Below are 18,693 nucleotides of genomic sequence, written 5' to 3'. Positions count from 1 at the left end.
TATGCACTGTGGTTGAACAGTGCGTATGTAGCTTATGGATCCCCTGTCCCCACACACTGCAGCTTGGCTGTATAACCGTGCCACACACCTTGGAGAGGTCTGGAGTGAGCAATGCAGTCAGGCCTGGGCGCACCTGGGACACATGCATTGTCCCCTGCGACCTTGGATGTGACAAATGCTGCTCCCAAACCTTGCTTCTGTTGGCTTGTAATCTTCACCTGCATCTGGGTGCCGAAGGACATCTGTTGCAGACAGGCTAGAGAACAGTGGCATGTTACCAAAAAAAGAAATCATCAATGGTACTTGAAAATCAGCCGATATTCAGCACCTCTCCAGAGAGCCCCAGCTCCACACCAATTAAAGTGCCCAGAGCTCCTCCAAGACCTGCTGCATCATTTCCCAGCTGCAGGATTTCTTCAGCATGGCGAGACAAGAGATAGCCTCTTGGGTACCCGCTAATCAAGACCTAATGTGGGGCAGGGAAGTCTGACATGGAGCTGGCAGTGGGTTTTGAATGTCTTCAGCATCACATCCAAGCAGGACGTGCAGCACAGCCCCAGAACAAGCCATTGGGCTGCAGCTCTGGTGCACTGCAATGCCTTATGTTGTCTGAGTCATAGCCTCCACAGTAACCCAAGGCTGAGCTATGTCTGTTGTAGGGCAGGCAGGAGGCTGCTGCCTGGAGAATGAGCATAGCCCAGAGTGATTTCCTGAGTGACATACCTTCAGATAGGCTGGAGGAGCAGTTCATCGTAGTCTTCCCTGAATGGGCCTCCTCCCCTTGTTCTTTTATTTGCATTTTTAAACCAAACTCTAACCACATGACTGTATTTTTTAAATCTAATTTGCTGTCAGAATTACTGTCTCATTGTAGAAAATTGAAAAGAAAATACAGTATTTCCCCCCTTAACTCTGCCAGTCGTCTTTTCTTAAGCAGCTTGGGATGCCAAACTCCTCCTCAGTGGCCAGAGACTGTCTCCTCAACCTGATGTTCCAGTATGTCTAGTCCCCCACTCATGTAGACTCGTATGTGCTTCAGAAGGCCATCCTTCCGTTCCCTCTGCTAAGGAACTGTGCTGGGAGCTTGTTGGGTTTGTCTTTTTCAATGTATTAAAACATAACCCAGCCTCTGCAGGGTGACATAGCAGTGTTATCAGCCTGACCCAGTGCTACTGGTGCAGCAGGCACTCCCAGCATCTGTCCTAGCCTACAGCCTTCTCCTGGGGCCACATCTCCTGGCTGAGTATTGTGAAGGCTAGTCCTCCAACAGGGGCTCCTCTGGGCCAGCCAAAACTAGCTCCTACTTGACTTGAGCTATAGAGTGGTCCTGCAACAGCCAAAGTGGGACTCCAGTTTCTAAGTCCAGCCTAAAACCAACTAGGATGTGGAGTTCATGCTCCCAGATGGTGGATGGTGGATCCATCCTGGTGATGAGGAACACAGGGTTTGGATTTTTTTTTAAATGTAAGAAAAATCCATCCCTTTTGCCTTGCTGTGTGATTTTTTTAGCCCTAGTGCTGCTGTACGGGAGCTGGAGACTCCAGTGCAGAATGAAGGCCCCATGTGCCAGGTATAAGATAAGAGCTAATCCCTTCTTTGAAAAAAGCATCATCTGCATAAGCAAGGCAGATGCAGGCAAGTCCCATCCAGTCTTCTGAGCCTACATCTATGCACACGGGCATGTCCCAAGCTTCTGCTCCCCCAGGATGCCTTAATACCACAATCAGCTGTTCTCCAAGGTTAAGGAAATTACTTAACCCAAAAGGGCTGGCTGGGTCCTGGAAACCAGTCATGCAGCCCACTGTTCCTCAATAGCCCAAGGGTAGAACAAGTCATCCACTGCCAAATATTTATCTACCGGAATATGAGAGTGTTGTTTCTGCTGGGGGGAATGTGGGGGGATTGTACTTAAACCCTTAATCATGCCATGAGTACTGAACTTTATGTCTCAGTGAGAACAGCCACAGGCTTGGTCTTGGCCAAGAGCTGGAGAAGCCAAGAGCCAGGATTGTCCATCCATGCTTTTCCAGCAGGGAGCAAGGCACAACCCACCCCATGAGCAGCCTGCAGACAGCCCCACATTATCTTACCAAGCAGATCCTCAGGTTGACACCATTTATTGCACAATCTCTGCAGAACCCCATGCACAAGACAGTTCGGTAAGTCACTCTGCTAAATGTCTCCACTGATGGAAAGAAGATTTTCATGACATGTCCCCTTGAATAGTAGGGCACCTGGCCCTGACCCTCAGGTCTGTCTTCATGGGTCTGATCCTTCTCCAACCAGCTCTACTTTGCTAAAAGCCCATCTAGACAAGGACCTGCCCAGGGAGAGGGAGAATGAGACCCCTCTCTTATGGAGATGACTTGCTCATTTGGTTGCCTCAGCAGTACGTTCATTTGGAAAACTATTTTTACTCACCATGAATGACTAAGCACATTGGTTTGGGTGCTGGTGGCTTTTTTCTTTTTCCGCTCTTTCTTGGATTTATTTATTTTTAGGTTCCTTTGGGAAGGAAAAGAAGTGGAGCGCAGACTGGAAGCTTAGAGGACAGGAGACAGAGATCAAGGGAGAGCGGGGAGATGGGTTTTTCCCCTGCAAGCCTCAGGCTACCTTACTGCTTATAGGGCTTAGCAACACACTGAGGAATTTTATAGGTGGTATAGGAAAGAACATTCAGGAGGCTGTGGGCTTTCTCCATCAGAAAAACGCAGGGTCAAGTCCTAGTAATGGTTTCCCAGAGAGCTGGAGCAGGCTTTCATATGGAAGACTTTCTCACGGGTCTTACAGCACTTGGTTATGCTACAGCCCACATGTCTCTAACAAGATTACAGGGGAATTGCTTTGGGGCAGGAAACACCCTTATGTTCTATTTGTCTCATGCTTAGCACAAAGGGACGTGGGCCTTGACACCACAGTAATACAGATGACTATTCATAGTCACTCCAGCTTTTATTTGAAAGGAAAGTGGTCCTAAACCTTATGGTTGAGGGCTTGCATGCATGACCTTGAAGGACTCCCAGAAAATTGGAGGAGTGTTAAAACAACACAGAATATTGAGGGGTTTTATTCATTGAGCCATTTTTTTTAAGCCTATTGCCTGATTTTGAAGATTCATATGAATGGTTTTAGAACTGGTGATGCTGTATATATGCTATTGTGATACACAGTAATAAATCTCTCATTGCTCACACTTCACATCAAGAAAGATGATGAATTACCAACCCAAAGACCCAAAAGCACTCTGCAAACTATAGGGCTGACCTGGTACGTGGAGAAGAGAAAAAGCAGCCATGCAGCCTCCCTGAACTTTGTCTGCCGCACAGCAGGGAATGTGTCCACCTCTGTTGATCTGACATTCCCCTACACCACCCTGCTGCCTCCTCTTGCCTCCTCCAGAAGCCCTCTTTGACCTTTTCCTCTGCTCACTCTCCATCCCTGCCTGATGTTAAGAAGAGGAGGAGCCCTACCTACACAACTTTCCCCAGGCAAATGAACAGCAGGCTCATCAGCAGCTCCTATGATAGGCACCAATCTGCATCCAAGGAGTTTCGTTGCTCCTCCTGAACCAGCTCTGCACAGGTGCGAGTTGCCTGGGATTGTCCAAGCCCTTCAGAAAAGCTGGTGGCAGGTGGCTGCAGTTCTGCCTCTCCTGCAAACCTCTTTATCCCACAGGAGCATCATTCTCACCCCAGCACTGCTTCTGCTTCTTAGAAGCTTCTTGGAGAGAAACCTGGGTCTTGTCACAGGCAGATAATAAAACCCTCTTTACTTTGGCAGAACCCAGCAGCACTTCAGCAGTGATAAATCCTGAACCAGATGCAATTTGTCCTTTTCTAACCAGCACAGGTTGGTTAAAGGACAGCGGGATTAAACCGGCTTTGTAGAGACTGGACCCTCTCCAGTCTGGGCATCCTGCGGATGTGCAAGAAGTCCCCTCGCATCACACCAACCCATGGGGATGAACACAGGGTGTGTGCACCTACACAGGAGCCAAACCTGCCTGTGAACAGCTGAATAAATTACCATCTTTATTTCTTAGGTCAGCACTTTGTGGGTAGGCTTAAGGCAATGCCAGAGGATTTCCCTTCCCCTGCAGGTACTGCTTGCACAAACTTCTGTTTGACCCAGCCTGCTTCCAGTGCTCTGGGACTCCCCTGCTCCCCTTCCTTAGAGCCACAGCAGAACCAGCTGCTGCCTCAAGGCCACCTGAGCTGGGCCGGGCTCTGCCACTTGCATGACACAGCGTGTCCTCACATCCTCACCCTCCCGGTGCCACAGCTGCATCCTCCTGAATGACCTGCAAGCTCTCCCTGCGTGGCACCAGCTGCTCTCCAGCATCACATCCCATGGGGGATGCTACCACAGCACCCCAGAATTGGATTTCCATGCAGCTCCCAGAGTAGCTGGCAAAGGGAGGCAGCAAGCACTTCCCTGATTCTGTGCCAAGCCCAGGCACGGCCAAATCCTCCTGCGCTTGTCCATCCTTCATGACATCCCAACCTCCCTCCCCTAAAGCAGCCGCATGCCCTGCATCCTGCTTCCAGGGTGCTCCCGCCCCTGCCCACACTGGGATTTGTTCAGTGCAGACAGGATTTATCACACCACACGCAGGATTTATCCCCTTTCCATTCATCCCCCACGACCGCTGTGCTGCTGTCACCTCCCCTTGTCGCGCAGTCCCAATCGTCCCCACACGCCCGTGCCACTCTTCCTTTAGGTTTTCACCGAGCCTATGGGAACAAACACGCAGCGAGTCCCCACTGCAAAGGTCTCTGTGAGTGACGCAGGGGACAGTCGGGCAGAGCATCCCCTCCAGAAGACCAGGGAAGCCGCTCGGCCGGGGCCCAGAAGATGCCCTTCTCCAGTAAGGCATTACCAGGATGCTCCAAGCAGGAGGTGACGTCCCGGTGGGGCTGAGACACGGAGGAGCTCTCCTGCGTGGAGCATGTTCGGGGGGGAAGAAAGGGGCTGCAGGCTGATCTTCCCATTCCCTAACACCCCCACTGCCCACCGCTAGTCCATGGGTGCCCTCCCTCCCCCCTCCTTCCGCAACTCCAGCGCCGAGGAAGCCGAGCCGGAGGCAGTGCTGAGCCGGATACGCAGCGACTTCCCGCATCCCTCCTTGTGAGTATCCCTCGCTCCTCCTGATGCCTTCGGAGGAGACGGATGGACGGACGGACGAGCAGCCAGAGGTGGACTAGTCTTTCCTATTTGCAAAGCTGGCGGGAAGGGGGGGGGGGGGGGGGGCACACGACATCTTCCCACATCCCCTTCCCCATCCTCTGTCTTCATCTCCTCTTACCCCTCCTTCTCCTCCTCTCCGGGCACGATATTCTCCCCTTCAAAAATAAGGGGACGGGGTGGCGGGAATGAAACCTGCTGGCAGGTGGAAGGACTCGGGAAACGCAATCCCACCTGGAATCCCGCAGAGACTCGGCCAAAAGGAAAAAACAAAAAGGAGGGGAAATCCCTCAAAAAAAAAAAAAAATCCCCCTAGAAGGGAGGGAAGGAGGGAGAGCGAGGGGCCGGGCTGCTCTGCCGCACCGGGAGACCCGCTCCTATCCCGACATGGGACAGAAAGCCGGAGGCCCCGGCAGACAGACCGACCGACAGACAGGCGGACACGGAGGGCTTGCTGGGGGTGCAGCCCGGTTTCAGCCGGCAACTCCCGCGGAGCCCCCCCGGCTCTTCCCAAGTGTTTCCTTCTGCTTGTATTTCTTTCCGTTATGTTGTTTTTATTTATTTCCTCACTCATGGCTCGGCCGCGGGTCACGCAGGACAGCGGGCAGCGGAGGAGGGAGGCCGCAGGAGAGGCGGAGGGATGCTGCCCGCTCCTCAGCCCCCGCCGCGGGGCCCGCGGCAGCTCCGCTCCGTGGCGGCGGCTCCGTGGTCCCCGGACTCAGCGGTGCTCCTTCCGCCCCTCCTCTCCCCACTCCCTCGCTCCTCTCCCTGCTTTCTCCTCTGTCTCCCTGTCCCGCTCTCTCCTGCCTTCCCCCTGCGTCTTTCGTTTTCCATTTCTTACCCCCTCTTTCTCTCCTCACCCCCACTCCCCCGCGCCTCTCCATCCCCTCAACCCCATTTTTTACGGAGGGGGTTTGCTTTGCCAGGGCAGAGCGCGGTGACTCCGCGGCAGCCACCACGGAGAGGACACAGGATCCCCCCTTGGGCCCGCCGTGCCCTTTCGAAGGGGTGGCCTGGACCCCGCGCCACCCCCAGGACCCCCCCCAGGGCTGCTTTGCCTGCATCGCCAAGCCCCCGGCTCTCCGGCAAGCTTCGCCGGTCCTGTCTCCTTCTTCTGCCGTTTATCTCATGGAGAGCAAGAGCTGCAAAGGGGACAGCCTGCGACCGGCGGTCCCGTGCAAGCACTCGGTGGAGAAAAAGACGATGACCAACCCCACCACTGTCATTGAAATCTACCCTGACACCACCGAGGTGAACGACTACTATCTCTGGTCCATCTTCAACTTTGTATACCTCAACTTCTGCTGCCTCGGCTTCATCGCCTTGGCCTATTCACTGAAAGTGAGTACTGAGCATGCAGCACAGGGTAATGGGTGGCTGGAGGAGCGGGGGAGTGTTTGGTGGTCATGCCTGATGTAAATCACATTTTTGCCACACAAATGAGAGGTCCCATTCGCTGGGGATGGGAAGAGCAGAGGTGTGTTTTGGAGGTAGGGATGCTGCTTCGAGTGGGGAAGAGGTGCTTTGAGTTGCTTGGGTACCCTCGGAGTTTCCTCTGTACTGCAATAGCAGGTCGATGGGCTGGCTTGGCTCGTGCTGCTCCCGCAGGTATCCCAGAACTCGGTCCCTTCCTTGTCAGTTAGAGATCATCAGGGTAGGACCCAGCAGCATCAAACGGTTGGGCAGAAGCAGTAAGAAGCAGAGGGCAGTGATCAGCTGGTGCCTGGCAAGTTGCAGCAAGGGAGAAGCTGCCAGGGTGCAGGGCAATCCTGCCTGTTCAATTCTTGCCCTCTTCCTAACTAAAACACCAGCCAGCTCCTTTCCCCCCACCACTTCTGACGCCTATAAATCCCAAAGCAAGCCCTGGAGACCTGCCAGCATTATCAGAACAAGCCTCAGGTTGCCAAGGAGGTGGAAGAGGGTGCAGGGGGTCTTCACAGAGCATCAGATCTAGAGGGAAATAGAGCTGTGTTGATGGCGGTGCATGGAGCACAGCCCATGATGGGAATAGGAACAGGTTACTCCTGGTAGCTGCAGGGCAGAGCAGCCCGGTAGGGATGGCACCCAGCAAACAGGCTGGGTGGCTGACAGAGAGAAGGGCCAGGGCTGCCCTTCCCTTCCCGGCCTGACAGAAGCAAAACTGACTGAATGGATGTGCAGAGAGCCCGGGGCGGTTGGGTGGCCCCGACAGGAGCGAGCTGATTTGTTTTGGCAGGCAGCATTTAGAGGAAGGCAAGGGCGCAGACGGGCTTCATCACAGAAGATCGATTAACCCCATCCAGCTCCCACAAGCTGGACAGCCAGTGCCCAGTGCTGCAAGGAGGCTGCTCCTGAGCCCATCACGGTTTCTGGTAGAAAGGCTCAGGGACAAGTCTGCAGACCCATGAGCTAGGCAAACCCAGCACTGGCACTATGGTGTCTGCCTCAGTTTCCCCCTCCCCAAGATGGGAGGTGAGCACACATTCACCCATGTAGCAGGCTTCACTGGACCTTGCTGCCTGGGCAAGTCCCTTAATAGCTTAAGTCATGCTGGGATTGAGCATCACCACAAACAGGACTGACCCAGGGGCAAATCCAGGCAGCGACAGACTAACACAAGTGGAGGGAGAATCCCTTAACACCCCCCCCACTCTTCCAGCCCTTTATGGAAGAAACTGGCTTCCTCCATATTTTTCATGTCTTTGCTCATCTGAATTTGCCTTTGAGATACAGTCAGTATCTTTCCTGTGCAAGAGGCATGGTTGCAGCAGGCTAAGAAATAGTGTTATGTCACCAGGACATGGCGGTAGCTACAGCAGATATCTATTATCTGGGTAGACGTGGTCCCTTAGTTGCAGCTAGCATGGGGGCAGGACAGCCTGAGGACCAAACTTATCCAATACCCAGGGGACAGGATGAAGTAGGCCCTACCACCTACAAAGCTTTTAGAGGCTGGACCCTTCACTACCCTTGACACGAGGTGGAAGGAAGAACAAAGGAAGAACAAAGCCCAGAAGTAATCTGGGATCGCCAGGGCAGAGGTGTGAACTCAGCATCTGGCTGCAAAGGTCTAGAGGATATAAACTCCACTGTGAAAAAAGAAGCAGTGGTGAGGGAAGGCAAATGGTCAAATTTGCTCCAAATCAAGAAAGGAAAATATAAGATGGCTGTCAAAACCCAGCCTTGGCTTTTGGACTGCAGAGGTGGCAGCTGATTGGATATAATGGTGGTACCCAAACAGATGTAATGCTGAGCGGGTAGAAATAACCCTGCTCTGGTCTTGGAGCTCCCCAGTATCTGTGACCCTGTGGCAGTGGAGGAAATGGAAACAAAATGTCTCACAGAGGCACAGGGCAGAGCTAGCAAGTGACTGAAAGGATGGCAGGTGCCTTCATGGGCTGCTATCAGGACGGGTGGTGGGAAGCAACAGGGATGCTGGGGAAGCAGCAGATCTGCCCTGGGGAAAACCACTGGGATGCTGAGAAAGACAGGATCCTTCCTCACTCATAGCTACTGCAAAAACCTTCACAACATCCTGGCTAGGCTGGATGTTGGAGTTATTCCTCCAGGAGCCTGTTGTTTTCATCTCTTCTATAGTCAGTGAGGTTTCTCCCAGAGCTTCGGAGAAAGCAGAAGCAAGAAACATCCTGGGACAAATGTCCCTTTAAACAGACTTTTCTTGTTCTTCTGTAATTAAATGAAAGGACAATTGAGCAGCAGATACTTAAGTTGCAGCCTTCCAAAGATGCCTGTGCTCTGCAGAGGCCGAGTAAGGTGCTGTGGGAGGGAGAGGAGGGGAGCAGCCTCTTCCCTTCCCTGAGCCTGTTCTGGGATGTCTGACTGCAGAGTCCTTGACTGGTTTAGCACAGGGTTCCTGGCTGAAGGGCCATCAGTGTGCTGATGGCACCAAAAGGTTCCTGGGTTATGGTGTTCACATTTCCTTTAAATAACTGAAACATCTAGCAACCTCAGGAATCATTTCATTATCAGAGATAGCTTTTTCAATACCCCGCCATAAATGTCATCTGCTTTTGCCAGATTCATGCTGTTAATAAAACAGTAGATCCTTCGTCCCCCAAGTCCGTGAGAGGTTTCATTAAGTATCTTAGCACACTGTAGTACCTCCACCAGTTTCGGCAGCATAAAGCCCACACTGGAAGACAGATGTATGCCTCGGTACACTTGAATGTTACGGTAAAGCTGTCTCATTCCCCATGCTCACTTTTATTGGTTTTAGATCCTTCAGTGCCTCCATGTCTGCCTGGCCTTTTGCACGAGCTGCAGCCTTCTAGATCTCTTCTGCAAGGAAATGCTATTTCATGGTGACCAACATTTACTAAAAAAATACCAAAAACCCACCCCAGAGTCAAAGAATTTATATGCACTTATTCAAAGAAACACACGAAGTCAGAGACTGTGACACCCAAGCCAGGTACTCTGTGTGACAGACATCCCAGCCAAGTGCTCTGAGTAAGAATGCAATGGCACACTGCATCTCCATTTACACTCGTAGTTAAACCAGGTCCTCAGCAGACGCAGCTTGTGGGACTGCAGCAGAGTCACACTGACTCACATATCCCCCAGGGGTGATTTCTGGCATCTCAGGCTTCTCAAGGTCAGCCTGAGCACAGACATGTAACCAGCCATAACAGTGTGTTGGTGCTGGTGGAGAAGAGATAAATAGCAGGACCAGGGGAGTTAGAAACCCTAAAGTTACCTTAAACCCAGCCCAATACAGGTGCGATGATTGCTCCAATGGCAATGCTTTGGATTTGGTTGCTTTTGATCAGGAGTAAATGCCATGGCCTGATATTTGGCAGCTCTCTGCCTCTCTCTTTCCCAGCTCCAAGCAGTAACAAATGATGCATCAGTGCTTGGTGGCAGGAGATTTCACTTCAGTCGTTACGAGGTCCAGTCTTTTTCAGTATCCATTATGCCAGAGGAGCTGGGATCTGAGACGAGCAGTGGTATAGATGCCTTGCTGCAGCTGTGTGAAGACAAAGATGTCACGAAGCTCCACTGGCTTTTTAAGCCCCACCAGCAGCTTGCAGGGCTGCTTCCAGTTTTCCTGGCCCTCAAAGCCACAGAAATACGCAGTGTGATAGCACCCCAGGAGACATGAGCTCTCCTGCCTGTTCTCTGCCTGGCCCTTAGCACACAGCTGTGGGCACGGTTGTCTGCCTTCCCCTCTTGCCACTTGTTGATCTTCCCTGTTTCAAGAGGAAGCAGACGGGCACAGATCCATAGCTATTTATTAACCCTGAGAAGCAGAGAATCTGTGGCACCTGGCCTCTCAGGCAAGCTCTCAGCCTGCTTTTCAGGAGGAGCGATGGCTTATGGAGGTGGGTGAAAAGCAGGGGTGACAGCGCCATGACAAGGGCGCAGGCAGGGTGGAGAGCTCTTGACCGATTCACAGAGCAAATAAACCCAAGGATGCCTTCCAGAGCTCCTTATGTTAGGGACACTGAGCTCTGCACAGAAATCAGTTTACAGACAAGCAGCTGTCGACTGCATGCTAAAAGCCAGGCTGCCTTAAATACAGCCTCATTAGGATCGTTATCAACAAACCATTTGTCTTCTCTTGCAAGCTGAGGCAGCACTTTTTATTCACACAAGTTCCCTATTCCTAAAAATGAGAGGGGTTGAGCCCCAGAGCAGAGAGAGGGGAGGTGGCTGCTGAGGAAGGAGCTGTGAAGGAGCAGGCAGTAGGGAAGGCTTGGAGGGAAAGCTGAAGGCAAAATCCCAAAGGGAGGAAGGACAGGTGATGGTGGTGAGAGGGAGGAGAGAAAGAATTCTTTGGTATCAGCATGCTGGAGATGGTGGAGGACAAGGTGAGCAGCCAGGAGATGACAGGCAAGCAGGGAGGGAGGAAAGGCCATTGCTGGTGCAGGAAGGAAGAAAGATTTGCACATTAAAGCACAAAAGCAGGCTGTTTCATGGAAGGCCAGACACAGAAGAGGAAAGGAACTGTAGAAGTTGCCAAGCTGGATCAGAGGTAAGCTCTGCACTGCCCAAGGTGGAATTGCCAAAGGGTCCACCACACAAGGCTTTGGGGTGCGTGGGAAGCCCCGCAGCCAGCAGATGTAATTATCCTTACACCAGGTATCTCAGTGCAAAGCAGGGCCAAAAGCCCCCATGTAGTTGTAGGAAAGGTGAGAAGGGTCAAAGTGATGATGGGAACAGAGTCTGTAACTAAGGAACACCACACCTGGGTCTGGGGTAAGGGGGTGACCTTGGAGACCTGTGGAAGGAAGCAGCTCCCTGGGATTGCGCACCAGCTGCTAGCACATTATGGTAATGGTGGCCACGGAATCATGAATATAGGAAAAGCTGAGCCTGGGCTATGAGAGAGACAGTGGCACCTCCTTTAGGTCAAAGCAGGAAAAGAGATTGAAAACTTACCTGCTCTCCAGAAGAGCTCCTCCTCCAGAATCTGGCTCAGATGCTGCAGTGGGACATTAAAGGGAGACGTCTGAAAGCACCTGGGGGTGCAAGGAGAGGCAAGAGTTTGAGAGGATGCACTGGAGAGATGTGGGAGGCTGGGGTTGCTAGTAGTTTGGAAGGAGAAACGCCTTTATGTTGCTCTTGTGTGCTGCAGAGACCCTGGCACTTATCTGGTGCTTAGAGGCCCCATTGCAACATAAATGATAATGGACAATAACATGATTTGCATGATGGTGACTTCTGAAGCTATATGTGTATGGGGAAATAGCAAGGGAGGAGAAGAAAGGGACCAAGGAATTGGTGGCCAAGGCCAGAGCAGACAGAGGAGAGCTAGGAAAGGTAATGGACAGGGGGCTGCCGGAGACAAGAGATAGAGACAGAGTTCCGTGTAATGCAGGGTTGGGCAGGGGTAGGTGGAACCAGCTGGTAGCACAGAGAGAGGAGGCAGCTAGATGCCCTTTGGTGGGAGTGGAAGGTGGCTGTCTGAACCATCATTTGGGCCCAAACAGGAGGGAAAAGGAGAGATGGGAAGGACAAAAAAAAGGAACTGGGAAGAAAACTGGGGCACTGGGGAGGGGGCAGCCCCAGGCACCCCTCGCTAGGGATGCTTATCAGCAGCAGGACTGGAGTGGGGCCAAGGGTAGGTCAGGTGCTGCTGAAGCATGCCATGGGAAAGACCCATGTCACGAGTGTGAGCCACTGTCAGGTGGAAGAGGCTGCTGGGAGAAGGTAGGGCATGGAAATTAGGGTGGCAGGGTGCCCTGGGGTCAGGAGGAGCAGGAGGTGAGGAGTAGGAGAGCTCCTGAGGCCAAGAGGAACTGGCCCCGCAAAGGCAAAGTAAGCAGTTCACTGCAGGAAGAGCTGCAGAGCTTGGTGTTCTGGCTATGCTGCTCTGCTGGAGAAACCTGTGCTGCCTGGCAAACACTTGATGGCAAACACTGGCTTGCCTGCAGCAGAGAGCAACCTCTTCCAGGGTGGCTTACAGTGGAGGAAGGGTCAAAAGGCATTTGCTCTGCATAGTTGCCTCTGGCAGCCACCGAGAAGAGGAAAGCACATGAGAGAGCTTTAAAGAGCCTTCTGTGAGAAGCGGCTGGGATTTCTGTCCCAAATCCAGTGCCTGTGGGTCTCTGGCTGCAGGGACCTCTGTGCTTCTCAGTGGGTGAGGATGTGCTAGCTGCCTGGCACTCCTGTGCCCCGGGGGTTTTGGGAGGATGCTAAACCAATGGATAATTTCAAAGGTGCGTCACCCTGGACACACAGCTGACACCGAAAGGCATGCAGGCTCCCAGGCTGACAGCTTGCTGCCTTCCCAGGGGTCATCCCCACTGCTAGCAGCAACAGCCAAGCCTGCCATGGAGCTATATGGATGGCCCTGGCTCCAGCTGTAGGCTCCCAGGAGCGGGATGTAACAGAGGCCAAGGACATGGCACTGCAGGATTTAATACAAGGAGAAGAACAGAGCTCTCATTCTTGCCTATGTGCCTGCCAGTGACAGCTCCTGCAGGCCTCGTGCCAGATGCAGCATCCATACCCACAGTCCAGGATTAGTGAAGAGCAGAGGGTGCTTGTGCAGAGGTCCTCACTGGTGTGAGAGGAGAGGACATTGCCTGAGGGTCTGAGATCTGGTTTTGGAGGCCCCATGAACCAGCATGGCTCAGTGGAAATGAAGGGGTTCATCAGCCCTTCCCAATACCTAGCAAGCAGAAGGCTTTCAGGACAGCCCCGTGGGTAAGCACTGCAGAAGGGAGAGAGAAAAAGTCATTAGGACGTGGTCTGAATCCATCACAGTCTTTTTGGAAAGCTTCCTGGTCCATAACAGCCTTTCAGTATTTCTAGGTAGGACAGCGGGGCTGGTTCTCCCAGCCTGACACCGACATCTAGTGTTAGGTCGGCAGCTTCTGGTGGCACTCGCACTGCCGGCAGTGCACCAAAGGACAGGGCCCGCAGCCTTGACCCTCTGGCCACAAAGCAGGCAGCATAGCAGGAGCTGCCGTGCCATGCCATATGGTCCCTGGGTACCCCACTCGGATACAGGAAAGGGAAGAGGGGTCGAATCTCCCTGTCCCTTTGTCCAAAACCCTTGTGGCTCCAGCTGCCTGGGTCTGCTGAGTGCTGGCTGAAGGGGCAATTTGGGGACAAGGACACATATCTACTAGGAAGAGATGGAGCCTGAGCAAAAAGCAGATGAAGTGCTGCTGGTGGGCAGTGCCATCAGTTGCCTGGGTGTGCCATCTGCTGCCTGCTGATGCTATTGCTGCCTGCTGATGCCATCACTGCCTGCGAGTGCCATCCACTGTCCAGCTGTGCTATCCACTGCCTCCTAGCGGCATCACTGCCTAGCTGTGCCATCTGCTGCCTTGCCATGCCAAGCACTGCCCAGCTCTGCCATCCGCTGAGTTGCAGTGCCATCCACTGCTGGCAATGCCATTGCTGCCTTCTAGTGGCATCACTGCCTAGCTGTGCCATCCACTGCCTGCTGGTGCCATGGCTGCCTGGAGGAGGTGGGGACAGGCCAGTGACACAGGCATGCACAGTCCTTACCCACTGCAGAGCTGCCCCAAAGCAAGCCCATGAATGTCCCAGCCTTCAGGGTAATGAAGAGAGCAGAATGCGCTGTCAGGATTGAAAACTGCCAGTGGCAGAGGCGCTGCACGAGCTGCATCAGACCTGCAAAAGGAACTCATTAACCCAGGACTGCTTAATATGCTGGAGGCTCGTGCACAGCCCTGGAGCTGTAGTAGGATACTCTGCCAGCGCTCACCCACTCAGCCCCTCAGTGCAGACAGAGGCATGGGGATGCACACCAGAACTGCAGCCAGCCCTCTTGCTCGTGGCCTGGGTGAGGTGAATTCTGGGGCTGCAGGGCCAGAGAGCTATGACATGGTGGGAAGGATGCTTGAGTGCCCATGTGCATGGGGTGCATGATGGCATCTCAGTTCCTTTATGCATCTTCAGGCTCAAAAGACACTGCCCCACCCCAGAGGCCATAGGGACCTCGTTTGCCTGGTTGGTAACAGCAATGGGTCTTCTCTGCTTCCAGAGATTTCCAGCCCACAGGTGTTACAATCCTTGGCTTCACAGGCTCAACCCATAGCAGAGCTGGAATGCAAACCACACCTTGGTGTGTTTTATGACACCCCACGCATTCAAATCATAGAATAAGCAAGGTTGGAAAAGAACTTTAAGATCATCAGGTCCAACCTTTACCTCAGGACTGCCAAGTGCACCACTAAACCATGTTACTAAGGGCCTCATCCACATAATCTACATGGTTTTTGAACACTTTTAAAGTGTTTATCCTTGAATGCTTTGAACATTTTGAACATTTCCAAATGAAAAGAGGCACTGCTCAGTCCTCATCTGCTATACAGGTGCCCTACAAATGAATTGATTTTTTGTGAGTGTTGTTTGAAACGCTTTGTCTTTTGTATGTCTTCCAATTCTTTTATTTAATTACTTTTTGTGTGTGTATCTCAGGCCCGGGACAAGAAACTCCTCAATGACTTAAATGGAGCTGTTGAAGATGCCAAGACAGCCCGTCTTTTTAACATCACCAGCTCAGCCCTTGCCACTTTCTGTATAATCCTTATCTTCATCTTCCTGCGATACCCCCTCACTGATTACTAGAGTGAGGCCAACAGCAGTGGCCACCGCCAAAATGCCTCTATGCCAGAAGTGTCTGCAGTTGTTTCTTGTAGTAAGGGCGCAAAAGAATAAAAACAATACTCCACCTTGATTGCAAAAAATTAGAGAAGAGCCAAATAAATACATAAATAAAAGTGAAAAGAGTTTATCAGCCCAGGTGAGCGTACCCTTCCTGCTCCCAAAAACAGTACGTGAACTGCTATAGGAAAGGGTCTCTAACACATGTACAGGAAGAAAAATAGACCAAGAAATATTTATTTTATGGTCAACAAGCCATGTGACAAGAGTGTGCAAAGCCCAGAGCCACGCATGCCTAGCAGCAGAGAGCTGAGCTCTGGGGAGCAGTGGGGGTCTTGTCAAGCAGGAGGCATGTGCAGCGATGGATGGGTTCCACAGCAGGGCTGGCTCACAACATATCAGGTGTGTTCAGACTGCCCCACCACCTCCTGATGTATGGGGGGTTCTTTTCCTTTTCCTCTCTTGGATTTCATCCAATGTTCAAACAACCCCCAACCCCTGGAGAGCTGAGGGTGCTAGGAAGTTCATGCTAGGGAGCCCCAATATGTTACAGAGCAGGCTTCTCCTCAGGATCTCCTGGCAATGCTGAGAAGGAAGGCACCTTCTGGAGAACTCACCTAAGTCCCCTAAACAGATTCTGTATTACAGTATTCTGTAAACAGTCAATAAAAGATACCTCTGCTAACTGGCGCTGCTGAGTTAATTTCTTCCTTAGGAGGGCTGTGCTCCAGGTCCCTACAGGCTGACAAGAGAAAATGCTAATGTCACCAGTGCCTGCTTGGAAGAGATTTGAAGCAGGAGTGAGGGATGCTGCTGCAGGTCAGGGCAGCATGCAGCCGTGAAGGACAGTGCAGATCCAGATTTAAGAGCAGAGACCTCAGCGACTCCTGCAATGGTTGATCAATGGCAAGGAGTCAAAGGCAGTTGAACAGGCAGGTCCCCCTCCCCTGCTAGGACCAGCGCTGAAGATAGAAATGAATTGCTGCAGCCTGAAGCTGCTGCTACTGCAGCACCTCCCAGGGTCTTTACTGAAAGCCATGTTTCAGAGGCACCACGCATTTGCTGCTAAACAAGGCAGGAGTTCAGAGCCCTTCCTGATAGCAACAGCTATCTCATCTTTTTCCAGCTCTATGATGACCTTGTGCCAATGGAGACCAGTTGCTGCAGACCAGCCATAGAACTGGGCCCACCTTTGTGCCCACCACTAAAGCAGAGGTGCAGCAAGAGATACAGAATGCAGACAGGCCATCATAGGACACTTCATGCCCTGCTGGGTGTGAGGTTAAATCAATGTGTTGTGTCTGGGCTCTGCCACAGCAAGCTGTGGGGACAGACCATAAGGATGCTTCCCTAAAAGCACCCTTCCTGCCCAGCTCTCTACACCTTAACCCCATCCGGGCTTAATTTATGGGGGAAGTTATGGGCAGAAGGACTTGCAGTCCTACCTACTCCCCACTCACTGGAGGGCATTTCCATACCAGTCCAGATCAGGGGGCTGTTTTGCACTTAAGAGTCCTCCGTCAGTGCAGTGCGTGGTGCTCTGCGAAGTATCTCGACCATGAACTGCTCTATGATCACCCATCCGGAGGTCAAGACTCTTCCCAACTTCTCTTGGTTATTTCTTGTTCCCTTCCCTGAAACAAGATCTGAAGGGTCATAGCCATCAGCATTTTTCCATCTTAACACCTCTAGGGGATGTATCCAGTCCTTGTCCACAGCAGAGGAAGGAAGTGGCCTCTCGATGGCAATGCCTCCAAAGAGGGTGCAGCCAAAATGACTTGCCACCCTGTGCTGACACCTGATGATTGGAGCAAATTAAAGCCTGCTGGGACAGTGCTAGTTTAGGCAAGATCCAGACTAGTCACCCCGAAATCCTCCAAGGGTTAGGAGGAGCACGGAGAGGTTGCATCACCTTTTCCCTGTACCTGCACTGAGCTCACACTGGCAGTTCCCAAAATCTTGTTCTCAATGTCCTTTACCATCCAGACGCCCACTGTACCTCTCAAGCTTTGCAGCCCAAACACAAGCCTGGTAGGATGAGCAAGTACTTTTGTTCTCAGAGACCCTCTGAATCTATGAAATCTGGAAGGGATGGTGCCACACAGGAGAGAGCCACCCTGCTTGGCATGCAGGCACAGGTCTGCTCAGCTAAAGGCAGAGCTGACACAAAATTGGAAGTACCCCAAAGCCAGCCTTTCCTACATTTAACAAGTGTGACAAATGAGTTACCATCATCCCTTCCCCCGATGGACTGTCTTTATCTGCAAGGAAAATGGATGCTGTGTAAATGAACCAGGGGGAATTCTGAACTGACTCTGCATCATTTTTGCATGCATAAACCATCAGGGATGGAGAGGGTGGGCTATTATTAGTAACAATCACATTTATTATTTGTTGCACACATTATAGGAGGTGTGAATGTTGAAATTGCTGTGTTGTAGCAGGTCAGAGGCCCACCCAAACCTGCCTTAGACACAAAGAGGGTAGCAGAGGAGCATGCAGTAACCCCTTGGCTGGAGGATGGGATGATTGATTCCAGGCAGCTGCTCAGCTTCACCACAGCCCTCACCTCAGCTCCACCTGCAGCTCTGGGCCAGGAGCAGCAAAGCCCCTGTGCTCTCCCCTCCTCTCCCTTTCATTTTAATGGAGTCCCTCCAAAATCATGCAGTAGGAAAGCACCCCCAAATGGGGAAAAGGGAGGGGGAAAGATAGATTTCCAAATATTCATTTAGTCTTGCCATTGTTTGATAACCCCAAATTAAGATGGCAAAACTGCATCTCCATATACTGTCAGGCAGGTACATCCCAGATTGCACCAACCTTGCTGTTACGTGAAAAATGAACTTTTGTTCATTCTGAAGAAACGATGGAAAGAAAAGCAGCAGCCGAATCTGACAGGTCCTGTGACTGCTTTGTGCTTTTTGCCTTTTCTCTTTTTTTCTTTTTTTTTTTTTTTTAATTTTGCAAGAAGGTTCCAGAAGCTCAGGTTTTGCCAAGGCTGACACCCGATGCAGCAGAAGGCAGGCTTTCAAAGGTTGCTTCTCTGCCTTTTCACTTCTGCCACTCACGTCACGCAGCGCTCTCCAAATCACACCTTTTTTTGGCTGCGAAGCCACAGCCTCTGTTGCACTCGACGGCGGGAAGGAAAACTGAGAGGAGGGGGTGGAAGAGAGGAACAGCCAAACGCTGCTTGAGAAGCATCTTTTGATGGGGAAGAACTGACGGTCACGTTGCCATATAGAGATTTAATTGTATTCCTTCAGGAAACTGATCTTGACAGCTTGACGAGGATTTCGGTTTGCTTTTTCTTTAGGTAGATGGGAAAAATGGAGAAGGGGGAAGTGATTGTTCCCTTTTAGTCGACATTACGAGATTGTGCCTAAAATACTGCTGCTGGTTTTGTGCCCCTGGTAAAGGAAGATG

At 51.9% G+C, this 18,693-nt stretch overlaps 1 protein-coding gene across 2 annotated transcripts; it reads left to right on the top strand.

Moving 5' to 3' along the window:
• Window positions 1-1,679: 1,679 nt before the first annotated feature.
• IFITM10 (interferon induced transmembrane protein 10) lies at window positions 1,680-15,353 on the top strand. 2 transcript variants are annotated; one of them, XM_062609381.1, is made up of 3 exons: window positions 1,680-5,127; window positions 6,111-6,525; window positions 15,085-15,353. In XM_062609381.1, exons 1-3 carry the CDS (start codon window positions 5,024-5,026, stop codon window positions 15,232-15,234), a joined length of 669 nt encoding a protein of 222 aa, XP_062465365.1. In that variant the 5' UTR covers window positions 1,680-5,023; the 3' UTR covers window positions 15,235-15,353. The 2 variants fall into 2 exon arrangements, with proteins under 2 accessions (XP_062465365.1, XP_062465367.1); XM_062609383.1 differs by having other exon boundaries at window positions 1,680-5,195.
• Window positions 15,354-18,693: the final 3,340 nt, after the last annotated feature.

The sequence above is a fragment of the Pezoporus occidentalis genome, unplaced genomic scaffold (genome assembly GCF_034315485.1).
Source record: "Pezoporus occidentalis ecotype Australia unplaced genomic scaffold, CSIRO_AGI_Poc_V1 ctg137, whole genome shotgun sequence".
Lineage (NCBI taxonomy): Eukaryota > Metazoa > Chordata > Aves > Psittaciformes > Psittacidae > Pezoporus > Pezoporus occidentalis.
This window is presented reverse-complemented; position numbering and strand designations above follow the sequence as displayed.